The sequence below is a fragment of the Python bivittatus genome, unplaced genomic scaffold, assembly GCF_059951505.1.
Source record: "Python bivittatus isolate LINGU-HERP-01145 unplaced genomic scaffold, Pbiv_v1 ctg000680_np1212, whole genome shotgun sequence".
NCBI classification, from domain to species: Eukaryota; Metazoa; Chordata; class Lepidosauria; order Squamata; family Pythonidae; genus Python; species Python bivittatus.
The window spans coordinates 3443572-3459867 of NW_028277095.1; the positions used below are offsets into that span (position 1 = coordinate 3443572).

At 40.7% G+C, this 16296-nt stretch overlaps 1 protein-coding gene across 3 annotated transcripts in view; it reads left to right on the forward strand.

Annotated features, from left to right (window-relative positions):
- Window positions 1-2316, forward strand: part of BMP1 (bone morphogenetic protein 1) — a 127634-nt gene extending 125318 nt beyond the window's left edge. For all 3 annotated transcript variants that reach the window (XM_088152147.1, XM_025170924.2, XM_007434809.4), the window contains 2 exons: window positions 338-588; window positions 1667-2316. In XM_088152147.1, coding sequence (XP_088008273.1) covers window positions 338-588; window positions 1667-1801 — 386 coding nt within the window. In that variant the 3' untranslated portion in view covers window positions 1802-2316. The remainder of the gene's footprint in view (window positions 1-337; window positions 589-1666) is intronic.
- Window positions 2317-16296: the final 13980 nt, after the last annotated feature.

Sequence of the window (16296 nt, forward strand, 5' to 3'; positions counted from 1 at the left end):
AGCTTGAGCACATACTATGAGAACATAGGTAATTACAGAATGCCTTTTTTTTAAAAAAAAGGCAGATACAGGGATAGGGAAAGATTTCTTGTGGAAACCTTCACTGTCAGTCAGAGCAGAAAACAGCCAGGTTCCATTGCTTCTAGTAGTTTTTTCCCACTAAGAAAATCCTAGAACCTGTATTCCTGTAGCTAGCAAGACTCAGCTATTGCACTGCGTGCCCACCAGGAAGGGATCTTCTTCTTTCTTAGTGTGTAGGCTTCTGTCCCTGCCCGCTAACCCAGTTTAGGACTTACCAAGGTTTCTCATGTATGTATGTATATTTTGTTATTTCCAGAATGTGGGGGCCAGGTACGAGCGGAAGTGAAAACCAAGGATCTCTATTCCCATGCACAATTTGGAGACAACAACTATCCTGGGGGCTCAGACTGTGAGTGGGTGATTGTGGCTGAGGAAGGCTATGGGGTTGAACTCATCTTCCAAACATTTGAGATTGAGGAAGAGGCTGACTGTGGCTATGACTACATGGAGCTGTTTGATGGCTATGATGGAACAGCTCCGCGTCTGGGACGTTACTGTGGCTCTGGGGTAAGATATTTTATATCTCTCCCTATTCTTTTGCACAAAAAGCTTTACTGCATAAACATGGCACAAAAATATGATGGCAGAGTTCATCCTGGTCTTTGAAAAAATGGGTGCAGAATATATGAAAATATTAGGCCTTGGTATAATTCACTGTGATGAACTGGTAACACACCAACATCCCTTGGAGATTAGAATTATGTTTTCTGCAAAATTGTTGATAGTTTGCAGTGTTCTTTTAAAAATGTAGAATCTCACATGTAGCTTGGAGCATTGGTACCATGTGGTCTGAAAACAGAGGCAATATATTCAGATACTTCCATTGTTGTAGAATCCATTTCTGGAACAATGGAACATCTAGGTGTGTGTCTTTTGGCTAGTAGACAGAAGATGCCTGGATGCAATTTGTAAGGTCTTCTAGGTAGGTTTGGTCTTGTACTTCTTGAGGAAATTCTTTTAATGAGCTGTATAATTCCTTTTTTACCTTTTTTCTATGAAATCAGCCTATAAAATGGTGTTCTGGAGACTTAAAGCTCATCCTGTTGTAGGTGTGACCTGATTTGTTCATGACAACAGTATTTTGTTTCTTGGCTTTTTTGATGAGATCAGTGTTAATTTAAGGCTCTAGCTATTGCCTCATTCTGTACAAGTTGCAGGGAATGGGGCTATAAAGCAAAATTATCAGGGCTGTATGTCACACATGTGGCCTGTGGTGGGGATGTTCTGCTTTCTTGGGGATTGGTGGTCCGGAGGTTATTTTACTTAAGCCCATTTTTATTTTTACCTCCTGGTTACATGCATTTCTGGTCTCAACATGAAGGAAAGAATGCTGTCAGTTTTGAGCAATTATGGTACCAAATGTTGGAGATGTAATGAAGGAAGTCTGGAGATAGATAGATGGTAGGTTGGTTGGTTGGTTGGTTGGTTGGTTGGTTGGTTGGTTGGTTGACAGACAGACAGACAGACAGACAGACAGACAGACAGACAGACAGACAGATAATGTAAAGACTGTGTGTAGTCCTGGGACCACAAGTTTTCTCACCCATCACCTTAACATTTATCTCCATCTTCCCCTTTCTGCTAGCCTCCAGAAGAGGTCTACTCTGCTGGTGACTCCGTGATGGTAAGATTTCACTCAGATGACACCATCAACAAGAAGGGTTTCCATTTACGGTATACCAGCACCAAATTCCAGGACACGCTGCACACACGGAAGTGATCTCTCAGCCACCCAAACTCCTTCAAGTGCGAACAAGCCTTCCGTTACTTGAGAGACAGGTTTCCACTGTTTGCAAAAAAAAAAAAAAAGACATCTATGGAGAAAATTCACATAAACTGGAAGGAGAAATACACAGTACACCTCAGAGTGTGAAACACTCACACAAAAATAAAGGTGCTGTCAGTTGCTCATATGGACTAGGCTTGGGGAAGTGGGGGAATCCTTTCGTTTAAAAAAAGTACATCCATTTCTGTGCCTCCTTTCTTTCTTGAGCAGAACATCTCCAGGACTAACCACTTTGCAGCTTCTATCTGAGTTTTGTCTGTCTCCCCCAATCCTGATGGTTATGGTTTAAAATGAAGGCAGGCATTTTCCTTTACAAACCCCATAAAGCAAGTTTACCAGCAGAGATGTCTGAAAATGCAGAACCAAACGTAGTGGAGAGGCTACTGTGCTTGCGGAAGCTGTCTGTCTGTTGTAATGATGTAATAAATACACTTTCTTGTACTTCTAAAGAGATGCCCATCAGCCTCTTTCAGTCTTTACCATTTGTGATTTTTTTTTAATTCTTCCGTCTCCAAGAAAAAAAAATGTAACTTGAACATTTTCTTGCTCCTTCATTAACTTTTTTTAAATTAAAATTTGAATTGAAACAAAAGCCAAATGTGCATTTCCCACTTGTAGAGTCTAATCTACAAAAAGAACAAGGGCTACAGACAGAGAATCCAAATCTTGTTATTTCTGTGGGTAGAAACTTTCTTTGCTTGTGTTCCTCTTTTCTGGGGTGTTTTCACATTCTTAGGACAAGCAATCAAGAGATTTTATTCTTAATGGATATTCAGGGAGGGGGAAGATTAAAGAAGGAATAGAAAACAATAGCTTTGCTTTCAGGTGGGGCATATATTCCTAATACCATGGTCTTGGTTTCATTCAAATTAATTTCAACTGCTACATATCTGCCATGGTCATCCGTCTATATCCATTTTGATTGTAATTGTGGGTTTGTATACAAAACAACTCCATTTTCTTGATTGTCCTCACCAAAATAAATTCTTGATGCAAATTTTTATGAATCAAATATTATGTCTAACTTCTTAAGTACCTTAAGAAAGGACCCTTTTCAAGATCACCAAAAAAAGCCACGCACAGGGACTAGCAGGAATTTTAATCTGAGTTTCAGCATGTATAGATACCATTCATTTTGCTCCTTTTTCCTAGATGTGACTGAGAAACAATCACTGAGTCAACGTATGTAATCAGGCTGGGAGTTTGCTGGGAAATGAAGAGTGGTCAGAAAAGGCTCACTGCATCTACAGCACTGCCATACTTTTTGTGCATAGGTCAAGGGTGGACAGTCCCTGGAGGTTCATAGCCACAACTTGGCCTCCTAATTTTCTGGAGGGCTGCAGGTGGTATCACTATGAAGTTACGGTATGAGGTGGGGCTAAATTGTTTCAGTCCATTTGGAGGAATGGGAGAGTTTAGGGAGAAAATAAGAGGAGACGGTCTCTGGGAGGCAACCCCTCTTCACTCTTAATTCACACATGCCCGAACAGCTTAGTTTTAGCAGCCAAGACATGGGAAACCATAAGCAGGATGAAGTTTTTCCTAACTCTTGCAGAAAAGATCAAAAACAGACTGAGAAAATGTTCTGTTTGCATGCCCTTTCCAGGTTAAACCCAGACACAGTCTAACCCTAGACTTGGCCCAACCTGCTCTGAGTAAGTGTAGAGTGGTTGCATTCTATAAACAATGTATGTAATGTATGTGGGGATGCCAATGAAGGGAAATGAGAATAGAAGGGTGCATTAAAACATCATATGCTTTGCTTCCAGTATCCCATGGAGATAACAAAAGGGCCGTTTCAAACATAATTAACCACATGGTTGTTGAAGGACGTGCTTTTAAATAAGATTGCCACTAATGGATGTTGTATCATAGAAAGAAGCTTCCAAATGGGCCACATGGACATCACCTTCTCCTGTTTGTCATTACAGCTGGATCTGGTATGAAACTTCTCTGTCCAAGAGATCTGCACAATAATGTTCATTTCAAATCACTCTACTGGGAAATATTTCCTGTAAGCTCCATAGCACTACTATCAAGTTGAAATCTCAAACATGCAGAGTGCGGTAGGCTGTATTGCTAATTCCTAGGGCACAGCATTGATTGCGCAATCTACCGGATGTTATCTCCTTCAAGTCTCAGGAACAGGAGTTTCAGCATGCTTTGGGGCAGTTCCCATTAATTTTAATGGGCCTCCCCAAGAAAATTTCCAATGGATTGTAGCCAATAACCATGGCAAGAGTCTTTGGCCTAACATCAAAAGTTACTTCTTTTCCAAGTGTGAGTATAATTCTGTAATACTCTATAGCAAGACTTACTGAGATGAATGGAATAAGGATGCAGGAATGCAACAACTGAACTATTTCCCATTTAGAACCAATTTATCCTTGTGTATATTGGAGAATTTTTTCCTAACAACTTGTGATCTGGGGGAGGAGGCAAGTGTTTTCACTGATAATGGAGAAGCTTGAGTTAGCTATTTATATAATGGTATCCAGAACCTTTATCTGTCTGGAAATCTTACAGGCTAATTAGAATGGGCATGATCCAGTAAAAAATCATTTAACATGCAATGCATTCTGATTTAGGACACCAGTCTCTCTATATGCTGTGAATATAAATCGTTAAGATATCATTAAACCTTATTGATATCTGCAGAATATTTTGCAACTTGCTGGAACAGTGGATTGTATTGTGTTGAACTGCTTTTATATCATGCACAATTAGTATTAATTTGTTTCCAGGGCAACTAATAGCATAGCTAATAAATAATAGTACAATAAAAAGAAAGGACAATGCATAGAAAGCAACGCAGTAAATTAAAAGCAACAGTTCTCTTGAAAAAGACAGAGTAAAATGAATTAAAATAAATAAAATCCACTTGTAAATGAAGAGGAGAAAAATGCCAACATAGCTGTTCTTATGAAATTGGAAAGCCAAAGCAGTTCTGCCTTGAAATAAAACTACAGTAAAACTACTGTGTGGTCAAAAGGTAGAACCTAAATGCTAATACAAAAGTTCAAAGTGGGGGGGAAAGTTTTAAAATTGGGAGATGAAACGTTTGTTAGTTTTGAGAGTTTTTCAGTGCAACTTGGCTTAATGTAAACACACAAGTGTGCAAATACTTACAATCCAGTTGCCATAAACTCATCAGCCAATGAGTGGGGTCACACTAAGCTTCCTTCTGAAGGGGTAGAACAGGGTTCTCAACCTCAGCAACTTTAAGATCGCTGGGGAATTCTGGGAGTTGAAGTCCACCCACCTTAAAGTTAATACGGTTGAGAAACCTGGGCTAGAATAAGGGGCAGCTGGAGTCAAACAATTAGTTCAGAGGTAGAACCCCTCTAACAAATGGGCAGGGCCATGTAAACTTTCTCTTGGCTTTTTATGTTCTTCTGGGGGATGGCAGGCCATAGTGCCTCCTAATAAACTCTCTTTGCTATCTCCAACATTTAGGAATATATAAATACATTTGATTTATAATAAGTTGTTACAATTGCAAGGCCTTCTTAGGCTGCCAGGATATGCCTGATAGATGTACCCGTTCTTGCAAAATGTGATGGCATTGTAGGTGGGTCTCCCAGAACAAGAATCCAGGGATTACCTTGTTAAAGAACTTATCTTTCCCAGCCTGAACTTGATTTCAACAAAAATGACACAGACGTGTGATCTGCAGGAGGCTAGCTTAAATGTAGGAATGCTTATGACATCAACTCTGCAGCTACTGATGTCACAGAACCTCTGGGTCCTGGAGATCATTGCAAGCCATAGAGAGCAAAAGAGGGCATGAAGATGGGGTAGCTGGTGAGCAGAAGTAGAATGGAAATTGGCAAAACCAGGTGGCGGGAATTAGGTCTTACACCACGGCAGCTCTCCAAGAAGATTGGGGTCACCTATTCAATGGCTGAGTTTATCACCCAGAGCTACCGTAAGCCGGTTCAACGACAAGGCCCAGCTTGCCCCCATTCACCTCCATGTGTGTTGAAGTGCCCTAAGAAGAACCAGTGTACATGCAACAAAAGTGGATGTGAAGGAGCGCCTGGTTTTGCAACCCCATCAACCTCTTGTGGCAGAAAGAGACCAAGATGTAAGGAGAAGCGAAGTGATGATGAATGTGCTTGGACCGAAAGAAAGGAAGTGTATAAATGCAGCAATTCCTCCTGCCTCTTTCCAGGTAGTAACGCATGCAACAAAAACTCTCACAGTAAAACTTCAACATGTAGCAGCATCTGTAGGCCAAAGTGTGACAAGCCCATTGCCATCCAAAACACAAAATGTTCAAGAGGACGGAAAAAACGGAAGTGTAAGGAAAAAGAGAAAGCAAAGACTAGGCACAAAAAGACATTTAAATGCTGCTGTGCAACACAACCTTGCCCAAAGAAAAGAATGTTTCCTTTAGGTATCCATCTAGATGTGCCTTTAAACATATTTCTGGATGACGAGGATGGGATAGAAATAGAAGGGAAGGAGGTTCAGGTGTGCAAAAAATGGAAAAACAAGAGTATGGCTGTTCAAGTGCCATCCCAACATGAAGTAGGCAGATATGGTCCCGAAGGTGATCAATGCCAAAGACCAGAACATCCACCAGATCAATGGGGAGAAGAAACTGGAGATCAAGAAGAAATTGCAATGGAAGAATGTAACCCTTGTGAGGATGACAGTTCAGAAGAAAAGGAGGATTGCTGTGAGAAGATGCCAGCCAAAGACACCTGCCAGATTTCATGGTGGGAAAAAGTCCAAGAAGGCATGGTTTTTTTTGAGTCTCTTCTGTCCTCTATCATAAATAAGTGTTAGCTGCCTTAGAACATTGTCCTGGGATGTTACCTCTCCTTTCACAGATAGTTTTATTTTGCATAAAGGGGGGTGGGGGAGACAGGAGCTCCAAATTTGGAATCAATGGTTTGTATGCAAGCTTAAGGATTGCTGCCAAATGCTTTTTAGTGGTAGAGCTGATGCTTTGAATGCAAAAGGCCTCCAATTCCATCTACGACATCCACAGGTGAACATAGCATTGGGAGAGGAAGTCCTCTGAGAAAGGAGAAAGCTGATACTAGTTCCATAAACCGTGCCAGTGGGAAGCATGGAGAGACTTCAGTTTCAATATCCCACAGCTTTATATGGAACTGTGATGTTCTCCCGTTACATTTTCAGCTGGAATGCTAAATTTTCAAAAGCAGTCCCACTTAAAGTACATCAGGGCTTAATAACTTTGCAACTGAAAAATGAAACCCACAAACAGATGTTGTCGTTCACCCATTTGGCTTTTCTCCTCTTGAAACTTTTACCTTGGGGAACCCAGGCTGTATTATCCGGAATAACAAGAGAACCCTACAAATACTATTCAGTTCGTTAAGACTTTCAGAAGGTCCTTAACTTTGTTTAAATTAATTAATTACCCGCAAACAGCACAAGGTTCCTTAATGATGCACATGACCTGTGTTATCATTCAAACTTGCCAGAATTTTTCTGAACCATTGTACAGTATGGACCTTTTTCTTGACAAAAGTTATATCCCTACATTATTTGCTCTATGGTCCAGAATTTTATATTCTTTGCTTTGTAACCTTATCATACGTACTGTTTTGCTAAAGTTTCCATTCTTCTTCTTTCTTTTTTATTGTCATCACAGGCTCCTGTTCTTACATTTAGCTTCTGGGTTGTCATACCCACGTACATTGCCACACTTTATTACATAACAATATTTGAACTTGTGCTTGTTCTAAAGCCCTGCTGAAAGTTATTGTTTGCTAAATAGTACCTACAGGATCCTCTCCTATCTGGGAAAATTCAATTAGCTTAAACAATAACATCTGTAAATAGGAGAGAGCTTTTAAGATCAGCAGGAGAATGAAACACAGAGGTTCCTTCCAGGAAGTTGGGCTTGGTGTTTAACATTATAGAGGTAGGCTACCTGGTGTGTTTTAATAATACTTTTGATTGCTCTGCATCATTGATGTAGTGCTAATGGGGTGGTTCCCAGCAGTACCTAAATTTTATTTTTGGTTAAAGCTTACTAAAGTTGCAAAAGATAACACTTGCTACTTGTATGGTTTGCAGCTCTCCTTGATCAAAAGCTATCTGAATACAAAGCAGGGGGAAAAATACGGTAAAGAATGTCAGAAACTGTATTTAGCAAGGACCTCATACTAGCGGGTGAATTGTTCATCCAGCATATCACCCAGCGATTAAAGAATGTTAATGCTGTGTTTAAATAGTTAAGCCAGAAAGGACCCTACTGTATTTCAGCATGGCTGTTGCAGGTAGGTAGCGGAAGCACAGAGATGGATGCTTTCAAAGGAACTGAGCCAGTACAAAATCATGAGAGTCATTTAGGCATCGCTTTGTGTTCACCCAAAAAAGAGAACATGTATCACCTGGAAAGAGGTTGCTGAATTGTGTAAAGTTTGCAAGTGCTTGTTTGTACTCCTGGATTCCCAGGGAAGGCTGTGACCAGGTGATTCATGACTCTGCAGCTCAACCATTCCCTTCTTAAGATTCTTCACATTTATAACTGTCCTGAGCTGGACTTTCGAAACAGGGCAAGAGATTTTAAAATCCAGGATTCTCCTCTGCGGAGGAGGACGGTCACCCAAGTGGATGCTTTTAAAAACACTTCCAATGGGAATGAAATTTTTCTCTGTTGTTTTTAGTCTGTTGAACTGTACCTACTACACCATATTTTGGATGGATGCCAGGGCATTTGCCCACATTGTCACCCCATAAATTGAGGCTCTGCATCACCGGTTTAAAAGGAACCCTTTTTGGTTAGAAACTTTTTTTTTAAATCTGCAGAGCATATTTGTTAGCTGTGGGTGGTTACCACATTTAGGGGTATCTGCACAGGAGGTTGAAAGGTCAAGAGGGTGCCCACAACCGTGTAATCGAAGCACCACTCCTGTTTTACATGTACAAAAAGAGCTCTGAAACCTTTCAGGGCATTCAAGCGCTCAAATCTGCAGAATTCCTTGTGTGAGTTCATGAACACACAGAAAGAGACCCAGTTTAATAACCTAGTGTGATGGAAGGCATGAGCGGGGACGATTCTGGAATGGAGCTTCAAGGTTACAGGGAGGGGGGAGAGACATTCCAAGCATCTCCTCAGCCCCCAGCTGGACTGTATGAAAGTCAAGAGAAACAGACTGCCCCCCCACCCCAAGGGCATGATGGTTATAGTTGCTATTGTTGGGGGATTAGAGTTAGTCTGGCGAGATTGATGTCAGGTTCAGCCCAAGAATCACCATGAGACAGTCAAGAGATCAGCTCAGCTTCTTTATTAGCTTGCACCCAATAGACAGAATCTCACCAGGCTAACTCTAATCCCCCATTGACAGCAACTATAACCATCATGCCCTTGGGGGGGCAGTCTCTTTGTCTTGACTTTCACACAGTCCAGCTGGGGGCTGAGGAGATGCTCTCCTTGGAACGTCTCTCCCCCCTCCCTGTAACCTTGAAGCTCCATTCCAGAATCCTCCCCGCTCATGCCTTCTATCACACCTAGAGTTGTGGGACTGCCTTAATCCAGGGTTGGAGCCATGTGGTGCTGTTTCTCAGTTGGGTTCCATCCATACTGGAACAAGAAGCAGTAGGCATAGTATGTGTGAACACCACTTCCAGTATTCACATTTAGTGAGAGATTGTAACTTTCCATTTTCTTATATCAGGGCGCTTGAGATTGGGGGAGCAATGGGAGAGCAAAGAATGTTGTTAGAGGTGTGAGGATTGTGCTAAAGTAGTTTTGATGAAGGTAGGGCAGTTGAATATACTTTTTTTAACGGGGATAAACCTGCTTGTTGTGACAAGAACTATATCCATCTATAATGTCCTGCAGATTACCAGCAATATGGTTTCACAGGGCGCTTTGCTACTGATCTTTTTGATATGGCCTGTTTCCATTGAGGGAGACCTGTTGAATGCTACAGTATTTGTTTCGCTCTTGGCTGCATTGACCAGAAAGGAAATTAGCTTTAGGTTGACTACTGGCTGTCTGTATTGCTTACTGTTGCTTGGTTTGAGATACTGGAGTGAACAGATGAAGCATTGTTAAAAACTGGGAGATTTCAAAGGAATGTATTCAAGCTATAAGGCTGTAATAAGTACCATGCAATAAGGTGGCTACTTGGTTCTGGTTTAGTGTGAGGTGCAAACCTATCTATGATTATGTTGTCTGAAACGTTATTGCAAAGTAGCCACACAAGTTGGGGAGGTTGTGATTTATACTTGTCTGGCCAAAATCACCTGAATCTACCTCCAGAGAAGCAGATGGCTGTTTGGGACCCAGCCTGCCTGGCCTAAGGAAAACCATGCATAGGTTGGGCCAGTCTACAGCTTTGAGGCTTGATGGATGAAAACCAGTCTAGGAAAATCTAGTTTTTAAAAAGCAGCCAGTGGTCCTTTTCACAGGTCAAGTGCAATGATAGGTTTTTACATTTGGGGGTGGGGTGGAGGGTTGCTCTGTGTTCTTAGCTGCCAGGCAAATTCTTAGGGGCAGGGAAGGTGCTGGTGCTTTCTTGAAAGGCAAATTGGAAACCAGAAATGCTCCCAGAGTGGCAGGGCTACTTTGTCAACCTGGCACCTCCAGATGCTTGAGGACCACAGATTCAAGAAATCCATCTTGACTACTGCATCTAGAGGGTGAAGGATTGGGAGAAGGTGGTATAAACAAACTGAACTATACACACTGAGAAGCCTGTAAGCAACCTGACCCCTTTGTTCTGAACCACAGAAAATCTTCAGAAATGACCCTAAAACTAGCAAGTCCGAAATTAAGCCAAGCTGTACTAGCACTTTCCCCACTAGCCAGGATTCTGAGTAGGTGTCCTGCTTGTGGAAAAAACTAAGGTCTGCCTGGTAGGAGCTAAAAGAACTTGTTTTCTCTTTAGAATATCTGAGTTACTCTATTACAAAGACTAAAGGAGTCCTTTGAAGTTAGAATTCCTGTCAATATGGCAAAGCATTTCCCCATCGCAAAACAGGCTTAGAGATTGGTTCCTGTTAATACTGCACTCTGAGCTGGTGCACCACATTTTAGCTTAGCACATGGTATGAACCCAACTTCCATGGGTAGGTTATGGTTCAGTATGTCATGTGAACCCAGGAAATTAATTCAGTTGAAGCTGTGGTTAAATTATTCATGAGTAGATGTGTTATAGGGACACAGTAAAAATCATTAAGGCTGCCCTGACCGTATGTCCACATTGTCCTCTTTAAGGACAAAGGACCCCAAGAAGGTTAGCTTCTTAGCAGGAGCTAAGAGGTTGACCATTCACAACCAGCAGATGAATAGCAACATCTAAGTTCTGTTGGTTGTGGTCCTCTGAGCCTGTCCCCATGTTAGATAACATGGGGTTTCCATGTATGTTGGGACCACAGCACTCAGTGGTTGCCATGCTAGCTGAGACTTCTGGGGTTGTTGTCCCAACAGTCTTGAAGGTTGCCATTTTGGGGATGGCTGTGCTCCACTAATTGTAACCCAGCTGCATTTGTTGCCAGCATGGTTCCAGTCACAGTGGAAGTGTTGAGGAATATTTTTAAAATTTTATATGAACTTAGTCCAAGACACCTGACAGATTGTTATTGTTCTTTTCATATTGTCAGGTAAACTCTAGAGGAGAAGGTTTTTGTTTGTGTGTGATACAAAAAGTTGACATTGAAGAACCATTGATGCCTGGAAGAGGATGAGATTTCTCAGGGACTGCACTAGTATTATGGAATGTCCTACATGAAGAAATGCTGTGGGCTTCATTCCTAGTCTGGCTGGGTTTTGCTAAATGAGTCGTGGCACTTTCCCTTTGGTAGAGTTTTGCCTGTTTCATGCCCGTTCTTTGATATATTGCATGTAACTTTTTAAAATATATTTATAATGATGTGGTTTTTAACATGCTGTAAGATGCCCTGATCATGCGTGCATGCACACATCCATGCACTGCACACAAACATACATTCATAGGTCAGGAATACCTTTATTGTAAATTACAATCTCAAATTAGTTTGACTCCTGGTGATTACATGTTCATGTGGTTCTCTTGACAACAATATGGAAAGTGTTCACGCCATTGCTTTCTTCTGGATTTGTTGTTCACCTACCTAGACTAGTCTACAGCTACAACTTTTGAGTGTTTTGAGCTGTGCTTGAGGCAAGACATTATGGAAAGCAGGAGATGGGGCAAAGGAATGAAATCTAAAGATTAGGCCAGATGTTTCAGACCTGAATCTGCAGTTCAAAGCTAGTCTCACAATGGAGAGTGTGGACTGGATGCATTGGAGAGTAATAACTCATAGATCAAGAACCTGGTTGTTCCCCCCAGACTTCAGTTCCAAAAGTAATTAGTTCCCACTCTTTATACACTTCCACTGGTTGCAGTTTTGATGTGTCATTCATCTCCAGGACATTATTGAAGCAGCATGCCATGAGCCTGAAAGCAACTAGAAGGCATGCTTCCTCTACAGAGTTTGATGGCAGGAGTGCTGCTGTGATCTTTCTCTCCTTTGGGGAATGTCACGACAATCTATTCTTGACAGCATGGAGCTTAAACAGCCTGTTGCTATGCAAATTTGAGCAGCAAGCAACAGGTTTTCAAGTGTTTCACATTTTGTGGATTCTAGAACAACAGACATATCCCAATTTCGTCCATTCTCTACTGTCTTGGAAGCCCATTTGCTGTCCATTCATGGCAATTGCTGTGAATTTTGGAAATCTACACGTTTGTAGAGAAAATAATTCTAGGCTCCGTCTCTTGGCCAGGCTTCACAGGAACATTTTCACAGGAAGATGTCCTAGGCTTCTCATTTGGCATTAAGAATGATTTGGGAGTTGCCTAATCAAATCTGTTCAAGTTGACTTTCTTCCCTCTTGTCCAGTATCAGTATTAGGATAGGGTAGGGAGGAATGTACTGGGATTGGGTACACAAGAAGACAAACCTGCAGTCCCTCCAAGTTGCTATATTTGAACTGTTATCATCCCTGATAATTGACTGAGATGATCAGGCTGTTGGGAGTTGGAGAGGACTCTGGATTACCCATTTCTGAGATGTTGGATAGGGGATGAAGGTTCCCTTGGATACCTGCCCTACAAAACATGGTTTTTTAAAATTGGTTATTTTTTTATTTGATGTATTTAATGTACATTCCACTTCCCAGCCTGAGAAACCCACAAACTAGATACGATTAAGCAAAATCAACTCTACTACAGATGAAGGAAATGTAGCTGAAATGTTAGGTCACCTATGAACTCTTAGCTTAACTTTACAGGGCTACTCAGCAGATAAAATGGGATGTGGAATTTCCTTATACCACCCTGAGTAACTTGGAAGAAAGGTGAAATAAAACTCATCAATGATAATTTTTGAAAAGGACCAAAAACAGATTTGTGACAACAAAGCAATTTAAAAAGACTTCACCTGCCCAATGTCTCGCGTGGTCTCATCATGTACCCAAATGCTGACTGAGAGAAGGTTGATGGACTTTCTTAGCAAGAAACCATTAAAAAGTGGTTAATCAATCTAGCTTTTAAGGGCTTTGGCACTCAGATATTACTGGTTCATTTGAGCCAGGCTTCCCCAATTAGTTGGGATTAAAATACCCACTCAATGTAGCCAGTGACCATACAGACTGGAAAATCAAGGAGTATTTTTCGCAGCTCATCTGTAGGACAACAGTTTGAGGCAAGTTGCTCTAAGTACATGGATGAGAGTTCGTACAGGATAAGAATGATTCTTGAGAGAGCCAGCTTGAAATTATACACAGTTTGGAAGCACCATGAATAGGTCCTTACTTACCCAGATGCTCTTGCAAGAGTTTCAAGCAATTACTCAGTCATTTATTGTGTAACCGGTACAAACTTTATGGCATAGTTGTTCATTTGATTATGTGCCATTGAGTCGCTGTTGACTCATAAACCACACAGACAGATTTTCTCCATGATCTGTCCCTAACCTGATCTTCAGATCTTCCGACGGTGCACTCATAGCGACTGAGTCCATCCACCTTGCTGCTGGTCATCCTCTTCTTCTCTTTCTTTCCACTTTCCCCAGTATTAGAGCCTTGTCCAGAGAGATGTCTTTGCATAATGTGTCCAAAGTGTTCATACAGCAATTAAAATATATTGTGGAGTCCTTGGGGTTCTTTGAGTTTTGTTGTTTTCTTGCAAGTGTTTCGTTACTCAGCTAGAAGATGTTACCTGGTCGGGTAACGAAATGTTTTCAAGAAAACAACCAGGATCAGAGAACCCTAAGGACTTCACCGTTCAACCCTGAGCTGTATTCTCTTCTATTGAGATAGATAGATAGATAGATAGATAGATAGATAGATAGATAGATAGATAGATAGATAGATAGATAGATAGATAGATTTTTTTTTTGGCTACGGGGAGAAAGCTCATGTTTTGACTGATGGCATATGTTCTGCCCCTGAGAATTGCAGCTAGTAAGCAGCCAGAGAACATGTGTGCAGCAACCACAAACTAGCTTGTTCTTCAGTCCTTCCAGAAGGAAGGAGGGACAGCAGTCTAGCCAGTTCTTCATCTATTTTTAAAAAAAATATGTAATGCTTAATATTTCTAGTGGGATAATACTGGCACAAAGCATTTGGGGTGATTGCAAACTAACTGCCATTTTGCCAGGATTTTGTTCCAACCAATTTCTAAAGGGCATGAGTGTAGCGCATAGCAACCACCAACAACAAATAGGAATAGAGGGGGTGGGTGGGTGATGTATGTCTTCAAGGCTGAAAAGGCCAGGGATCTCAATTGCCCACATTTCCAATTACAACTTTGCAGAAGCTCTGGAACAATCCTCCCCCATCCTTGCCCAGCCTTTCACACAGTTCACCGGAGATATGTCCAAACAGATGCCAAGCTTTGATGGGATAATTGTTCTTTGAGTAACACTGAAATGTAGCGTTTCAGCTGATGAATTTAAAAAGGTCTCTCTCATTTCATGGCTAACTTCATGATCATTTAAATTCTAACAGCTTGAAAAAGCTGGAGATTACAAAAAAACTTAAAAGAATTCTCATTTGCTCCTGTGTTCTCTCTAATAGTCTCTTGTTACGTGAGTTTTTCAGCTCTTGAGCTTCTGCTACAATAAATGTGGATGTTACAAAATCTGATGAAGAATGTAAAAATAGCTGTTCTTCCTTCTCTTGATAATACAAATCCTAGTTCACTTGAATATTCTCTGATGTATGCCCCACTGTAATTAACTTTACCATCTTACGTTCTTTAGAATTATCTACCTTTTTTCCCTAAATTAATAGGTGGCCAGTGGAAATGGATATTTCATGTTTTTATGGTAGTAAAAACAGGGGGAGGCCAATTATACTATGGGCTGAAAAACGTAGTACTTTTTCTATATCTGAATAAGCATTTTACCACCAGAAGTCCCAACTGCAGGACTCTTTGGAAGTTTGGACTGCATACTCATATATTCTGTTCCCCATCTTTTTCCAATTGTTAAACAACTTGCCTTTAATATCAATAATGTAATTCAAGAACATGACATGAATATTTAAGACTGGTTCCAATTCAAATATGTTTGCAGATTTTTCTATTTCCTCTAGCTTTCCTTTCCTCTTTACCTATCCTGGTGTCCTTCTGATGTGTTAGAACCATGTTGTTTGGGATTACTGGAATTGCTATCCCAGCATGTTTGAAAAGCAGCAGCTGATTCTGTAAAAGCATTTAATGGTGTAGAATGAAGGTAATATTGTGGGTGTATTATTCTAGATCATGATTTTCAACACTGTCTTTTTGTGACTGTGGGGTTAGGGTTAGGACTAGTGTTGGTATGCCAACGGGTAGGTGGTATCTCCAGAGAGGACACTCCCTATTTCATCTTTTCACGAGTTCTTCCCAAGCTATGGAATACATGAGTTTGGGAGTTGTGTTTCACTCCTACTTTTTCCACTTTAGGGAAGGTCTTAAGATTTTGAATTGTATTAATAATAATGTTAGCTATTGTACTGGATTTTGTTTATATTTTATTATAGATTGGGTACCCTAGGATAAAAAGGCAGGATATAAAATAATAATATCAGTTGGTGATATACTACTTTCTTAAGGTTTGTAGACTTGATTTTGCTGGCACACTTTTCTTTGTTGATTTTTCTGGAAAGAGGATATCTTAATATACTATTTTGCTGTCTTTTTCCTATCCAGCAGAATTTGTGGGATTGTTGTTTAAACATCCATTATACAACTACTGTCGTATCTTTTTTTCAACATATACGTGGCTACTTAAGCATCCTCCAAATGAGGAAATGCATTGTTAAAGAATCAAGGACAAAAGAAGATATGCATTTGCATATAGATTGTCCTCGACTTATGACCACAGTAGGGACTGGAAAATGTATTGTTAAGCAGTGTGGTAATTAAGTGAGGCATCATATGACTGCACCCAATTTTACAACATTTTTGCGGCAGTTGTTAAGTGAA